General features: G+C 32.1%; 1 protein-coding gene across 2 annotated transcripts in view; it reads left to right on the top strand.

Annotated features, from left to right (window-relative positions):
* Lrp1b (LDL receptor related protein 1B) overlaps window positions 1-16,678 on the top strand; it is a 1,779,190-nt gene that overhangs the window by 1,533,502 nt on the left and 229,010 nt on the right. For both annotated transcript variants that reach the window (XM_033757153.1, XM_033757154.1), the window contains exons 60-62: window positions 3,414-3,613; window positions 15,388-15,576; window positions 16,406-16,554. In XM_033757153.1, coding sequence (XP_033613044.1) covers window positions 3,414-3,613; window positions 15,388-15,576; window positions 16,406-16,554 — 538 coding nt within the window. The remainder of the gene's footprint in view (window positions 1-3,413; window positions 3,614-15,387; window positions 15,577-16,405; window positions 16,555-16,678) is intronic.

Raw genomic sequence — 16,678 nt, 5'->3', positions numbered from 1 at the left:
CTCTAATTATATAAATGATATTACCCAAAATTATTTGATTAAAGAGATAGTATAGAGAACCCCCAAATCACGTAACATGTTAAAAGTTGTGAGGAATCCTGTAACTTAAAAAAAAAAAAAACATTCTATTGTAAAAAGGAATTTTTAAATGCTTTTGATTTTCTAACCTACACTGAACATGTGAACGTAACATTAATCAAGGAATAATTTGTAGAAAGCAGGGGGGGCAAGGTAAATGAAGTCTTCATTAAAATATTTTTATAATTGAAAAGGCATGAGCAAGGCAAATGATATGATAAAACTATAGAAGTGAAAATGTGAAATTATAAACATAATCTTCCACTAGAGCTGTATTTCATACATTTTAAAAGTGAGGAGTAATTTTGAGAAGTATATTTAGGCCTAATAAGTAACTAAGGGCTTGGATTTCAAGGGTAGGATTTCATACCTGGGATTCCTACTGGATTTATTTATGGTGATGTAACAGATATGAAACTTTATGAAAGATGCCTTTTCTCTTCTTGGTATTTTGGATCATGAATATGATACTAATTGGATGACAAAAGTTTATAGCAGAGTTGAAACTTTAGAATTGAAGTTATATGGAAGTTATACCATTTGAAATTCACAATTTATTAATGTCTTTAAAAACATAATATCCAATAGTTAAAAATATTTGGCGATTTCATTTAATAATTTGCATTTTTAAAATATTTCACTTGCAAACTCAAGCATATGTAGAATGCATGCACATATGTAAATGTCTCTAATCAAATCAATAGATTTTTGTTAATGAAAACATTGAAATATTACTTTGACATTTATGTTCATTGGTACACATTTATTAAAGTCATTTATAAAAGCAGAAATGGATTTAATCAAATAAAGTGTATAAGTGCATATGGAATAAGCATATCTTCCTTAGTAGGAAAAAAATGTACAACACTAACATTCTGAAGAGTCGAGATTGGTAAGACAAAGAGAGTCTTTCTGATTTGTTTCAATAACATAGACTATACTATAACTTCTTTCAGATACCATTTCTTATTTTGTATCTATTCTTTTATTAATAATTTATAGAGAGCAAGATGCTAGTCAGTCACTTTATTATAAAGGAATGGATTACACGTTTCTGTAGAAAGTATATTTCGCTGACGTGTTAGCTTTTCAAATGAATAACATACTAAAAATAATTTAAGATTCAAAGACACAAATATTTTTCGGAGGAACTTAGTATCTATTATTCCTTGATGATTTGAAATTTTCAAAATATGTTCGAAGTAATATAGACATATGAAATTATTGAATAACAATAACAATGCAAGCCTAGGAAAGGCAAGCTTGTATTTATAAACTCAGGCTAGTTTTGATTCTCAGATCTATCTTTCAGCCTCTGTTCACAATTTTGCCCCTTTTTTTTGAGTCTTTAACAAATAATTTCTCCTCTCAAATGCCATACTTACTCTCACAGTAATATTTTGACTATCTAAAAAGCTTTTATATCTTCATAACACATGATTGTATGTATACTCAGAAATGATGGTCAACACAAAAATTGATTGCCTTATTTATTATTTTTTTTCTTTTTTTTCTACCGGGGATCAAATTTGGGACATTGAGCTTGAGAGGCATGCAGTGGCACCGCTAAGCTAAATCCCTGGCCCTTATTTTTGATTGTTTATGCTGGCCCTGTATTTGATAAGCGGTTTTCCTGAAAACTTTCATTAATTTCTCAAGATATAAGAACAGTATTGGAATGTAGTTACCTCTTCAAAGTTTATAGGAAAAACATTTTAAAGAACATTTTAAGTTTAAACCAAATATTCCAGTTTGTAACCCTTATGTAACAGTTTCATACCACATTGTTTTAATTGTACATCTTGCAAATCTCAAGAATTATTTAGCAAACATTATAGTTAGCAAAAAGGACAAAGTCTAGAAAACCTAATTGGATTAATAGAATTCAATTTCAAATTTGTATATGACATGAAGGAAATAAAAGATTCTATAACTCAAGTCTTCAACTACATAGATAAGGAAGGCTATCTTACATAAATAGAGTAATTCCTCTATATTTTATCAATACTTTGAAAAAAATCCTTAATTAAATACAATGAAATTTCTAGATTAAATGTTACCTAATTATTTTTTCTATTTTATGAACTGTGATATTTATTTTTAATTCAACCTAAGTAGTGCTTCTGATTTTTTTGTTTGTTTGTTTGTTTTTGGTACTGGGGATCGAACTTGGGTCCTTGAGCTTGGGAGGCAGGCCACCGAACCGCTGAGTGTAGTACTTCTATTGATGGTAGCAATGTTACTTTTTTCATTTTATTGCCCTTCCCTCTGAAATTCCCCATACTGCAAATTCTAATAGCATAATTTTAAAAAATTAACTTTATCGGTACATTTTAGGTATACATTAGGGTCACATTCGTCATTGGGAATGTGGTCTTGCTCTTACTTGTGCATGATACAGCTTAGTTATTATATTTTCCTGTATCCCTTCCCTCCTTCCTACCATTTCAGCTCTCCTTATTTACAAAGGTTTGTTTCTTTTTTTCCTTCTTTTCGCATATTTTTAAATTTTCCTTCTTTCTTTCTCCCCCACCTGCCACTTTCCCTTCCCTTTTGAATATTGCTTCCTACTTCACACTATTATACATTTTGGTTCTCATTTACACTTTCAGTTTCTCACATCACAAAGACACTTCAGTATTTACATGTGTGCCCTGTTTATTTCACTTAAGAGTATGGCCTCAATATGCATCCATTTAGCTATAAATGCCTCTAATTTATCATTCTTTATGGCTGAGTAGTACTCCGTTTTATTTTTTATAACTCTTCTTATCCAGTCACCAGGTTATCTGCATTTGAGTTGTTTCCAAGTCTAACACTGTAATTTCAAGCAATGCTTTCCATCAGAACTTTCTGTTATGACATAAATGCTGTCAGCACCCACAACATCCATGTTTTTATTGCACACTTGAAATGTGGCTAGTGTGAGGATGAATACAGCTCATGTAATTTTATTTTGTTTTAATCTTTATATATATATATAAACTAGTAACACATATGCCTTTATTATTATTTTTTGACTTCTCATAGAAAAGAAAACATGAGAGAAAGAGACAGAGGGAGGGGGAGAGGGAGAGAGAGATAGAGAAAGATGTACATATAGAAAGATAGAGAAGCAGAGAGTAAGGCATAGGCATAAATGTAGTTTTATTTCTCCAAAATTAATATGCTTTTAAAAAACTTTGGGGCAGCTATCATTTGTTGCCATTTGCAAAATTATTCAGAAGATAGCAAGAATTAATCTTGGAATAGTTTAGTAAAAGAAGTGAAATATTTTGTGGTGTTTCACTCCTGAGTCATATGTAAACACAATGGTTATTGATTCTCTTTCCTAGGTATTTGTATTGGATCGACTGCTGTGAGTATCCTCACATTGGCCGTGTTGGCATGGATGGATCCAATCAGAGTGTTGTCATAGAAACCAAGATTTCTAGACCTATGGCACTAACAATAGATTACGTCAACCACAGACTCTACTGGGCTGATGAAAATCACATTGAATTTAGCAACATGGATGGATCTCACAGAAACAAAGGTTAGTGTAGCAATGCAAATGAGTATCTTACTGGTGTAAAAAAATTCATTAAAAAACTATACTTATTTTATGTGCTTTCTGTCATCAAAAACATTTCTCAATTTGAGGTTGCATTGCTAGATTCCTTTATTACATCATTAAATTATAAATTAATATATTTATTTCAAATCATATAATTCATATATTTTCTTTTAATCATGTTAATATTTTCTTTCATAGTGTTTTCCAAATTTTTTAGTGAGTGAGATAAAGCTATATGTATCCTAATTAAATCGTAATAGAAGACTAAGACTTTCGTTCATAAACTATGACTACAATCTATTAGGATTTGTTCTCTTTTTAAAAACTGAGTATATATCTTTGTATATACTGTAATAACATTATTTAAAACTTATCCATTTAACTATGTTCAAAGTTAAATTTATTTTTATCTAAAAAAAACTGCACCAACAAATACTAACATGAAAAAACAGTTTTCAAAAGAGGGTAACAGTCAGGAAATAACGTAAAAGTTAATGAAAACAAAATTTTACAGATGCTTCATTTTTCCACTTTTGTATGTCCTAGTAGCCTAAAAAACACTATTTAATAAAACACAAAAATGAAGGAATTAGATATAGATGAAGACAACAGTAAGGTAATTGATAATAATAGGGCTTATTAGAGGGAATTATAATTGAAAATAAAATATTAAAATAATAATGGACAAGGATATAATATAAAAGTGAAATTTTGAAGATAAACATAATATGCATAGAAAAAAACACTACAGCAATTCAAATGAACCCTCAAAAATTTTGAATGCAGATAGTTTTTTGAGGACTAGAATTTTCACAAAAGCAAAGAAATAATCATTCTGTTATTCTTTGGTGAACTCATACCATCTTTTTTACCAAATACTTTGATTTCCAAATTTCTCTTAAATATAATCTTCATGGAAAAATCACCAATAACCTGTTTATATGGAGTAGATTATCAGATTGCTTTTTTTCTCTGGGGTTAAATTTAGGACGGAATCTGGGATTGAATTTAGGATAAATAGGAAGAAATTGGAAGGACGGGAAAATTATTATTAAGCATCAGCCGAGACCTTTTTAATGTATGCTGGTGTGAAGCCCTAAGAAGAATGAGGCCACTGAATTTTTTAAAAAATGGCATAAAATGCATTGAAGTCACACTGCCTCATGGTTTTGTCTAGATTCCTCTCAGTTGGTGTTTAAACAAGTACACCCTTTTGACGAGAAATGCTGACAGGAAGTTTCTAGGGATGCTTTTAGAAGGGTTAGAGCCGTAAGATATGATGAGGTTATTTAGATGAATCATTTCTTTAAGTGTTGACGTTCCAATTATAGCAATAAAAAAAGCAGAATGTAATTTCAGTAAAGAATTATTTAAAGATCACTTTAGAATTTTAATTACAACAAAAGTAATGTTGACAAATATAAATCACATTTAGCATTCAGAAGTTTTATCCCCCAAAGAATCAATACTGAATTCTTCTTCATCACTCTTGGATCATATAATTGAAATATTTTATTGTGGAAATTAGTATCTCCCAAAGAAACTATGAGCATTTCTACCATTTCTACCTAAGTATCCATATAAAGTAGTAAGTTATTGTGAATGTTTCAATTTCTGCTAAGATTTTACTGTTTAATAAAAAATATATATAATATTTAGGAAAATATTTTAAAATATATTACAGTAGAAAATACTTGCCTTAACCTGAGGCTTAAGAGTATGGTTAAAAATAAAGTTAGGATTATTAAGTACTGTTTATCATTATTATGATACTATATAGATATTATTTTTAATGGTATGACATGCAGGGATGACTAATGATTTGGAAAACCAGCACTACAAAATTAAGCACTGAACAAAGTATCTTTGAATCATGTGCTGGTGGTGTCTTTGAGTAGAGAAACATGTATTTGGCAGGGATAAATTGTATTAAATTTCTTATAAAATAAAATATTTGGCTGAGATATTGTTTAGTGTGATATTAATTTTTAAAATTTTGATTTGGAAAATATCTTGAGGTTAAAGTGTGTAGTGAAAGAAAGTCAAACAGTAGTTGTCACCAGAAATACTTTCTCCTGAAGGGCTTCACAGAAAGACTAATGAAAAATTCATTAAGTGCCTTATCAGACTTCTGCCAATACCTGAATGCAGTCTAGTAATTCCCTGGTAGTTACTAATGAGGGGCTAATTGTTACTTCCCAGAATCTGGCCAACTTCACATCCCATGAAACACTGAGCCATTCACTTGCTATGTTTGTGAACCGGATGATTCTCTTTGCATCTGCTCCGTGCAGATGTAGATAATGTTGTGCCTCAGTAGGTATAATATATTGGGACTTCTTGCATCAGTGACAGTTATCCTTCTTTGGTCACTAATAACTAGTTATGTAAGTTTGGTCTCAGCCCGATCAGGACTAACTCTTGTCATTTATTTTCTTTGTGAAATCAGAAGCCAAGTTCATCAAGAAAGGACATACCAGTCAGGGCAAAGTAATTTAAAAATAGTATAAGTATATGACAAATGTCAGAGTAATGACTCTTTTTTACAAGGTGTTTTAGTAATAGAGCAAAGTGAACTGAGTAGAACTTCATGATTTAAAATGTTTTCTTCCTAAATAACTTCTTATTTAAACTATACAGTAATTCTACAAATGAAGTTATTTCTGTGACTGAAATACCTGGGAAGTTTCTAACTTCTGTGGCTTAACCAAAAGTTTATGGTTTTTTTGTTTGTTTTTGTAAACAAAATATTAGATTACATCCAAGGCATAAGCACCTTCCAGATTATTTGCGAATTTCTATCTGGCTTTCTCTGCTATATCTCAGCCCTAACTTGCCTTCCTGTAAACTCAAAATAAAATTTTGCAAAGTTAAAGCCCCCCTCTCAAAAAATACATGAGTCAGTTTTCTAGCTGAGGAAGATAGAAATGTACTTTTAAGACATTTGAACATTTTAAGACACATATTTGCACACATAAATGATTCTAATGAACTTTACTACAATGATAACATAGAATGATATATCATTCATAATATGATTGTATAAAATGAATCCTACAGAATCATTGCATCAGTTTGTTTTAAATTTCATCTTCATTAGTGCATTTTAAATGTTTGTCTGTGTGCTCTAACTCTGCCCGTTCATTTATTCCACAAACATTTACTGGCATTTCTGTACCATACATTATGCTTGACTTGGAGTTATAAAGATGAGTAAATCCCTGTCATGAAAGTAAAGGTCAAAGGGGAAAACTTGATATGCAGGTAAGGCCATAAATTAGATGAAGATTAAAATGTAAAATGTTGTGTAGGTGTAGACAGGGATAGAGGAACCTTTGTTGAAATTAGGTCTTTGGGCATCTGGAAAGATTTAATAATGTTTTCCATATAGGAAAAATGTGGGAGGGATGCCTCATACAGAGGGAACAGCATGTGCACAGTGTACTGAAGTCCAGAAACATCATGGCATTTACACAATTTTGCCATGACTGCAAGTTGCATCAGAGGAAAATAATGACATTAGACGAACAAGAGCACATTGAGGCCAGATTGTGACAAGCTTTGTATGCAACATAATTTGGAATTTATCCTTTAGGTCATAGGGAGCTATTGAGGGGATATAGTTGATAGAGTGCTATTATCAGATTTTACAACAGCGGGGAAAATGGAAGTCCTTGGGAGGGCAACCAATTTAGACTGTTAGAATATTTGAGGAGGAAATACCTGAAGTGATTATAGCTGTGGGAATAAGGATACTAAGTTAAACTCAATAGTAATTTAGCAGATTAAATAGGAAAGTTCAGTGAGCTAAATATAGATGAAATATTGGGAGTTGACTTGTAAATATTAAGTGAATGATTTATATTGTTATCCAGTTATTTAAGAGAAAATGACACCCTTTTTATAGCTATGGATTTTACCTATATTTGTACATATTTAAAGAATTAAATGTACTAAAGTGAGCCTAACTTACAGATTCTTATTGAAACTCAAAAATCTATTTTGATGATAAATGTAATAATTGTAATAGCAGGGTATTCATGCATCACTCTAATATTATGAGGAAGATATCTAGGAGTGGAATAGTGAGGTCAAATGCAATTTCTCGTTTCAGTTTTTTTGAGTAGTCTCCATCCTGGTTTCCAAAGTGATTGTATTAGTTTATATTTCCACCAACAGTCCACATGTATTATTTGTTTCTTGATGATGGCTATTCTTTTCTGGGGTAAGATGGAATCTGAGAGTTGCTTTAATTTGGATTTCTATAGTAGATAGTAATGTTGGCCATTTATTCATGTGTTAACTGGTTATCTGTACTTCTTCTTCCATGAATTGTCTACTCATTCTAGTTGTCCACTAAAAAGGAATTAAAAATTTGAATTTTGTGGAGGCCAGTACAACCAGTAAAATTGTAGCACCCTGCCTTAGTGCGATAGTTTGATGTTACAGTTTGCAATTTCCAAGTTAATTATACCTCCTGCATATAGAAAAATTTATAAATCTTATTTGAATTTCATGTCACCAACTTTCTGGAATTTGAGATCGTTTTGCATTGATTTGGTGCATTACAAAAACAAAACAAAACAAAACAAAGTACAGCCTGTCTCTAAATTGGTTGTCTATAAGACACAAGTTACAAATATCTCTTGAGTAAAACTGCAATAATACTGTATAGTCACCTCAAATTAAAGGCTGTGCTTTCCATTTAATGAAAAGAAAATTAAATACCAGAAAATACTATTGAGAACAAAATTTTATTTTATCAATGTGCATAAATAAAATCAAATTTAGATCTCATTTTCTGTTAGTTGTGCCTTTGGACTTTAGATCCCTTAAGCAGAGAGTATCTTGGTAAAGAAAAGGTTGACAGTATTGTGTGAATACTAATGGCGAAGGGATACCAAAGAAAATGTTATTTCTGACTTGAAATCCTAGATAATTAGATTCTTTTCTTGCTTTAGTTATTTCTGTTTTTGCCAGATGCTCTTTGGTGTGTTGCTAAATGTTTTAACCTTGTGTTAAATAAGCTGATCATATACATATTTTATCTACCATGCTGGAAAAATTATATTCGTAACTGCTATTTCTGTGAAGAGTAATAGCTGTGTGTGGTTCTAAACTATAGTTCATCACTGAGCCACCTTTCATTTTTGTGGATAAATTGTTTAAAATTTCATGTAATGATTTGACTATAGCTCTTTATTTGAAGTCTAACTATATCTTCAGAGTCTCAATATTAAAATATTGCTGTTATAGTCTAAACCTGTTATTTCTTTGTTGCTATAGGAATCCGGTTTGTTGTGAATTGGGTATTTCTATGTTTTATTTTGTTTACCACTTCACAAGACTATTATAATGTTTGGAAATGTTGCCAGTCCTTAGTTTTTCTATAATTTCTTAATACTTTTATTCATTACCAGCAGTGGATTTTGGATTCGTTTGCCAGAAATTCTATTTATATTTCTGTTTATTACCATTAAGAAAGATGCATTAAAGAGAAGGCAGACAAAATGTTTACAGAGGAAAATGATGACTGCAACACTTGGTAGCTGGTTGATGATTCTGAAAGAAGCAATATTCTGTAAGCAATGCTGAACGAGGCATAATTACCAAAGAACAAGTGTCCTTGGCCCTAAGATTATATAATGTATTCTTTTCTGTTGAGAGCTCGTGAGGAAAGCTACTTGCTCAGCAGTCACTTTATGAAGCTTGTTTTGTTCTGGCCACTTGCCCACCTACCCACTCTTCACTGTTCCTGTACAAGCTAGAGACCATCCTCCACCTGCAGACCACTGCGGTGAATCTTCCACTTTCTCTAGCATGTCAAATCACTTTCTAGCACAGCCGAAATTTATCACCTGCTCTTCAGCTTTACTGTGTTCAGTCTTTATTTAATTTGATCTAATTTTTTTCAGTGCCAACTCATTTTTATTTCCTTTTCCCTTCCTTTTTCAATCTTCATATTGTCTGTCTTTAAATTATATCCTCCCTCCTTTCTATATATGTCCTGTGCTCATATTCTTTTATAAAGATATCAGGAAATATTGTTAATTTGCAGGTCTCTAAGATCAAAAAATTAGTGAACAGCCTGACCTTTTCTACCAAAGACAGATGGTCTTTTTGTCAGGCAATAGTGTTTGCACCATATTAACTAGGGCACAGTTGCAACTGAGAGTTTTTTATCCTGGAAGAGATACATGAATTAAAAATTATGGTGGCACACACTGGAGGTGGTTCTGGTTTTCATAACTATGCCTCATTGCCATGTTCTTTATGCTGGTAGACTGATTTCATAATTTACTTCATTCAAATTCTTTTTCTGTCTGGCCTCAAAGTTGGTTTATTCCACAGTATTTATGGCTGAAAATCACATGGTAGACAAAGGAAAAAATCAGAATGTTTATTTATCTGCTTTGCCTGCATGCCAACCACAGTGATTAGCAGTGGCTGAGCTTATTTACGGACAGTATGGCTTTTTTTTCAGCTACATTTTCACTAAATTCTGGTAGGTGATCCAGGAAAACATGACCCATCATTGACCTCTTAGCCATACCTATATTTCTGTAAATAATTTTTATTAAGCTATCCTTACTTTTCACTTGACAATGCATTTTCTGTGGACTGCAAGAATCTTGGTTTTACAACAGTGATTATAACATACTAAAAATAAGGAAAAAATAGCTAGGGATGTAGCTTAGCAATAGAGAACATTCCTATTATGGAGAGAGAGAGAGAGAGAGAGAGAGAGAGAGAGAGAGAGAGAGAGAAAACATTTCTAGTATGTCGAGAGTGGGGTTCAAGGTGCTTGCCTAAAATCATGGAGAAAACAATACTTTTGTACTACTGTAACTGTGGGAGGATACCCGTTACTTGAGGATAATGGCATGAAGAATAAGAAATGTAGAAGAATCTTACAATGTATTAGAAAATGATAGTAGGATTCAATGTTTGATAAAACAGGATTGTCAACTTGAAATCTTAGAAGATTAAGCTTCTTCACAGAGATGTTATGACTTAGATCTAAATTCCCAAAGCCTCTTGAGTTTGAGGGATGATTGGACTGTGGGTCATTTCAACACACTTCGTTTTGGAAAGTGGGGTCTCCTTGGAAGAGGCTAAGAACTGTGGGGTAACCTGGAAAGTTGCATCTCCTTTCCGGCTTCTCCCTTGGTCTCTCTTCTTCCTTATTGTCATGAGGTGAGCAGTTTATCTTTCTCCATGCCACTCTGCCATGCTGTTCCTTTTTGGGAGCTGGCCAACCATGGATTAAAATGTGAACCAATACAAACTTCTCCTTAACGTTTGGGTGTCACGTACTGTGTCTCACCAATAAGGGAAGTACCTAAGACAGTTGCAGAGTAAGGGTTGGACTGACCTTCAAGAATCACCATTTATTTAGGTATTTCCTTTTAAGCAATACATAATTCTTCATAGTCAATTAATTTTAAACTCTTGTATTTTGATTCTTTTATTTTGATTTCTTCATAAAATAATTAATTACAGAATTTGGTTATTACATCCTATAACATTATTTTTTAAACTTTTGAATATATGTACTGGTAAGCCTTTAAAGTCATGTTTAAATTAATTAAAGAGATCAAAGAGCAAAAGGTAATGTTTTAAAATAGGATTTGGATTGTGGAGATAAATCTTGGAGGTAAAATTTGGGGCAAAGTAAAACATCACTAGTGAGGTAACTAATAATCCATAGCACAAAGTTTTGTGGTTTTTACTTATGTCCCAGTGTTGTCACATCCTGTAATGTTACAAGATCTTAACCAAAAAGGCAGCAACTGTTTAAACTAGATTGGTCAAAAATATAAAATTGGAACGATGTCATGCAGGAATGTACTTAGCACAATAAATGTTATCTAATAAATGAATGGTCAAGAATATTATAATAGACAGGCAGTACAAGCCAAAGATATGTTCTGCACTGTAACTTCTTTTATTCATTATAGTGACCATGAGCCTTAATAAGATACCATGCAACTTGACTAAAATGGAAAAACACTTTGGTTTACTTTTTGCCAAATATCATTGCCTTTCTTCTGAAATACATACACCATGAAATAAAAATTAGGTGCCTAGTGTTTGAGTGCAATGCTATTTCAAAGAGTACAATAAATAGTGCTGTTGCAAAGAATAGAGACCTAACTATAGTAAGCAGTTTTAAAATAGGCTTTAAATAAAAAGTGCCTGTTAAATTATAATCCACAGAGCTAATTTTTCCTCTTCTTTAGTCTACTGAATACCTATAAAAGTTCCTTTAATTTACTCTTTACATTTATATTTTAATTAAGCAAATGCCTTTTTATATAGGACAATGGGTCATATTATTTTCTTTAACAAGGAATGATTATCATCACTTTGAAAAAAACATCAACCACATTTCACGAAGACTTTGTTAAAATATCTCTCTTTTTTAAAAAAAATCTCTCTTTTGTACCATTGCATTCCATGTTTGAATTTTGTCGGCTCCATTTGCTGCCAAATTACATTGTAACGCATCTTTCTTGTTTTACTTGTATACATAAATATATGTGTTATAAATATTTAAGGCATAGAAATGTACCTAGTACATGTAGACCTGTATATATGTGTGTGTGTGTGTATGTATAAATATATGTATACATATGTGTATATATGTATATATCTATATGATATAAATCAACAACCAGAAATAATTATTTTCTTCATTCAGAGTCAGAAAACGTGCTTGTATAAAAATATATGATGCTTTCACACTTTTTTTTTTTCATTACAACTCAATGAGGGTTGAACTTAAATGTTAGAAAGAGAAACACAGGATTCATTTATTTGTACTTATCATTTAATGACAGTATAAGGAAACTTTTTTCACAAAAGCTTGAGGAGATAGCTAATTGACTCTTTTTGAAGAGATTTAGGCCCTAAAGAGAAAATGACGCCATGTGCCACGTTATGAGCTAAATTCCCCCCAAAATATTATGTAATTGTTTTATTGTTTTGTTTAGTTTGGCTTGAATTCTCATTGGTGTTGCTGTGGCATGAATGATCTTGTCACTATTTCTGAAGACTCCTAGTTGAGCCAGGGTAGTGTTAACTGTGTGGGAATAGTTGTGCCGTAGTTAACGAAAGTTGCTATTTGACTTTGTTTCTTCCTAGAACAAATCCTTTGGTGCTTGTGCTTGATGTTGTTTGGGCAGTAAGCACATGTATCAAATGAGCAGACCTGTCTGTATTGGGCTGCTAATGTCAGTCCTGTTCTATTCTGCCACTGTCAAACGAGGAGCTACATAGGTGGTCATTTTGAGCGAAAGGATACATTTTTTGACTTTGACTTGAGTTTGCTAGATGTTTTGTACTATCTTTAGGAATAATAATTCACTTTTCTGATTCCCACAAATTTATAGTGTGTTTGATAACACAAGTTTCTGATGACTGGTCAATATTTGAGTACTTACTGGGCACCTACATTATTCCATGCCTAGAGCGATATGCAATGCAGTTTCAATCAGAAATTAAACTAACTTTCATACGGAGCATGTGAAATTAGCCCCATTTTTTTTAAACTGCAATGGCCTACAAAACTAACTCTCTTAGGGACAGTGCTGATATGGTAAAGTGGCTAAGAGCTCAGGACCCAGAGAAGCTGACTTAGCTTTATCTATTAGTATCTTCATTTATTTGTTTTTTCATCCTCCCTTTTTGACAAAATAATTTTTGTCAAGTCAGTTTATCCTCAGAGTAAAGAGCTCTACTTCACAGTAGAATTTTTGGGAATATTAAATGAATTAAGGATATAAAGTGGATATCCTAGTGCAAGATTTCTCACCTTCAAAGCTGTTCATATTTGATCCTCGTAGTTCTTTGTTATGGGGGCAAAACTGCCTCACCAACCACTGAGAAGCACTAGCCTATTTCTGAGGCAGCCACTTGCTTAATAAGTATCAGCATTAGTAAGGTGGAATAGTTTTAAAAAAGGCTGCACTCTTTTTGAAATGGTAATTGGAAAATTTTTACAATAATTTCACTGTTTTCATAGAAGTTAATTGAATCTCTTGTGCATTGAGGTTTTCAAAAGTGATGATTAATTTTTTGAGCCCATATTGAAGGAAGTAATTATTTTGCGTCTAAAGAAATCCTTATTGGATGTTTCTGAGTCTTTCAAAATTTTCTGGGAATTTTTATTTTATTTTGAAAAATTTTCAGCTGTACACTAAGGTGAAGGACTCATAATGATGGACCATCATCATGATTCAGCAAGTCATCAATGTATTTTGTCTTTCTGAAATGAATGCAGACAATTAAAGAGGGAGAAAGCGAATAATTTAAGTAGCTTAAACAGGATCTATTCTGGTACATGTCATTTTCATTTTCCTATTTAAAACCACTTATCATTTTAGTGGTGTGCTCTGTATAAGAGTACATAGATGAATAGTCTCTACGTTCATCTAGATTTTTGACATCAAAATACAAAATGCTTACAGTTTTCACATCTGAATTTTTCTTGATTTTCCAAGATAATCTGTTTAGAAACTGATTTCTGGCTAGATCCTATATTAGTGATAATAGTGACTTAGCATATTACCTAGTTTACAGGTTTTCACTTTTAAAACATTTTTACTTTCACTGGATCATAATGAATTTCTGATCACATTTGGTCTACCTTAATAAAAATAAAAATCAATACATTTTGAGTAATTTTAATTGACATCATATATTTACCTTTCACTTAAAATGATAACATTGTTAGCTGCATGAAAGAGAATTACATTTGAAGTTTTGATATCATTTCAGTTGCCAGTGAGTAGGAATATGAGAAACATTAGTTCGCACAAGTAAAATCTAAATAATGAAAAAGCATGTATTCCTGGAGCTTTTAATATGTTTCTAATGAGCATAGAACTTTTAAAAGTATATCTGGAAATTAGAATAGAAAATTATATGAGAATGTTTAGTGCTAATTTGTAAATTTATGAATTTGATAATTTAATAATTTTGAGGAACTAGAAGCACAAAGAAAACTCTATAACTAAAACTGTTAGATCCCCATTACAGATTTTATCATATCACATTAGTCAGATAAGAACCTGAATTTCTTAGATGAAAGTGTTATATTTGTTATGCTTCATACACTGCATATGTTTAAACTAATTTTTATATTGGTAGCATAATTGTGAAACAATTTTAATCTACTACTAAACAGTTTTATAACTATTATATTGGTGTAATCAATTCTCATCTTCCTCTACCCTTCTTTCAGTTCATACAGGTAAAAATACTTGTAAAACCTCAGTGACTAACCTGGTTTATAGTAGTTTCACAGTGCTCTATTTCAAGGTAGTAGGCATGTTTTAATCACTGACAGATGACTTAATCATTTTAAACAAGTGAGAAAACTCATCAATAACCTTTAGATTTAAGAGTTTAAAGCAACTTGAAAAGTGATTAACTAATCTCATGCGTGGATTATAAAATATTTGATGTCATTTATTTCTGGTCAAGTAGTTTTAGTCTTTTGGTGAGGAGAATCACATTTATTTTCTTCCTAGTGCTAGAACCAAGCTAAATCTGAGAAAAGTGAACTCCTGAGCCCACTCTTGCATTCTCTGAACCAGTAATAAAAACCTTACTGGCCTGACAGGTTGTCACAGCAATTATTCATATAAAGCTCCGTAGTAGTTGTATTTGTCAGCCCATGTAGTATTGAATATTTTTACTGGCAGTCTTCCAAGACTGAAGATTAATCTTACCATCTCCTATTACAGTCCCTAATCAAGATATCCCAGGGGTGATCGCACTAACATTGTTTGAAGACTACATCTACTGGACTGATGGGAAAACCAAGTCACTCAGCCGTGCTCATAAAACCTCAGGAGCAGACAGACTCTCACTGGTTAACTCATGGCATACCATCGCAGACATCCAGGTGTATCATTCTTATAGACAACCTGATGGTAATTATTCCCTCCACGATTTCCATAAATTCATCTGCATCTTTCAGTAACATTCCAGTTTTGCTTCTATCAGGGTTAAGTGTAATTTCACTTTGAACAAAAACGACAATATTTCATTACTTAAACTTACTTTATACAATGAATGCAGTGGACGTCAAGTACAGCTATTAAGTGGTAGGAGTGGAAGCTCAATAATAGCACAATTATTGATTTGTTCAAATTATATTAAGCTGAAATGACAATGAAATGTACTCAGAGAAGTGGACATTAAATTCATGAACTCATTGGTTTATAATATCATCATAAGACCCATAGAATCCTGAGTGGAAAGGGTAATACTTAAATAGTTTAGGGTTTAAAATACTATCACTATAACAAATTTGCTTAAGCATTCCTCTAATAAGTGTTCTACTAGGCATTGTGGAAGAAAACTTTGATCATTTTACTGAAGAACATAATCAGGCCCAGAAAACAGTGCCCTGACACTGTTACCTAGAGATCATCATTTCATTGTCTTTTATTACTTTATATTTCTAAATATGTCTATGTATCCCTTTAAAATATTCCTGGTCTCAACTTTTTCTGAACACCTTTCCTACTTATATGCTTGCTTTGTAGAAATAATCAAAATTGTTTAATAGTCAAATTGATGTCATTAGACCGTGAGTAGCATTTGTATAATCTCCTTTATAACTCTATTCATGATCAGTTATTTATGACAAAAATGTATTGAAATAGATGTAGTCAAATACATGTCTTAAACATCCTATCTCTAATCCCATGTTACAGCATTTTTTCTTGTTTTATTGTTCTTCTTTCTCATCTGTAGTCTCCAAACATCTCTGCATGATAAATAATGGAGGCTGCAGTCACTTGTGCCTTTTAGCACCTGGAAAAACCCACACTTGTGCGTGTCCCACCAACTTCTACCTTGCAGCTGATAACAGGACTTGTCTGTCTAACTGCACAGCCAGTCAAGTGAGTGAAAGTCTTGAAAGCATCTTATGGGATGGGTGGACAAGTTTTTATACTGGTTTTGCCTGAGTTTCCTTATGTACTGACATGATTTTTGAAATAATTGTTGGCCTTTTTTTTTTTTTTT

Source organism: Fukomys damarensis, unplaced genomic scaffold, assembly GCF_012274545.1.
Source record: "Fukomys damarensis isolate Sample0158 unplaced genomic scaffold, DMR_v1.0_HiC HiC_scaffold_29, whole genome shotgun sequence".
Lineage (NCBI taxonomy): Eukaryota > Metazoa > Chordata > Mammalia > Rodentia > Bathyergidae > Fukomys > Fukomys damarensis.
Note: the sequence above shows the minus strand (reverse complement) of the source record. Positions and strands in the feature narration are given on the sequence as shown.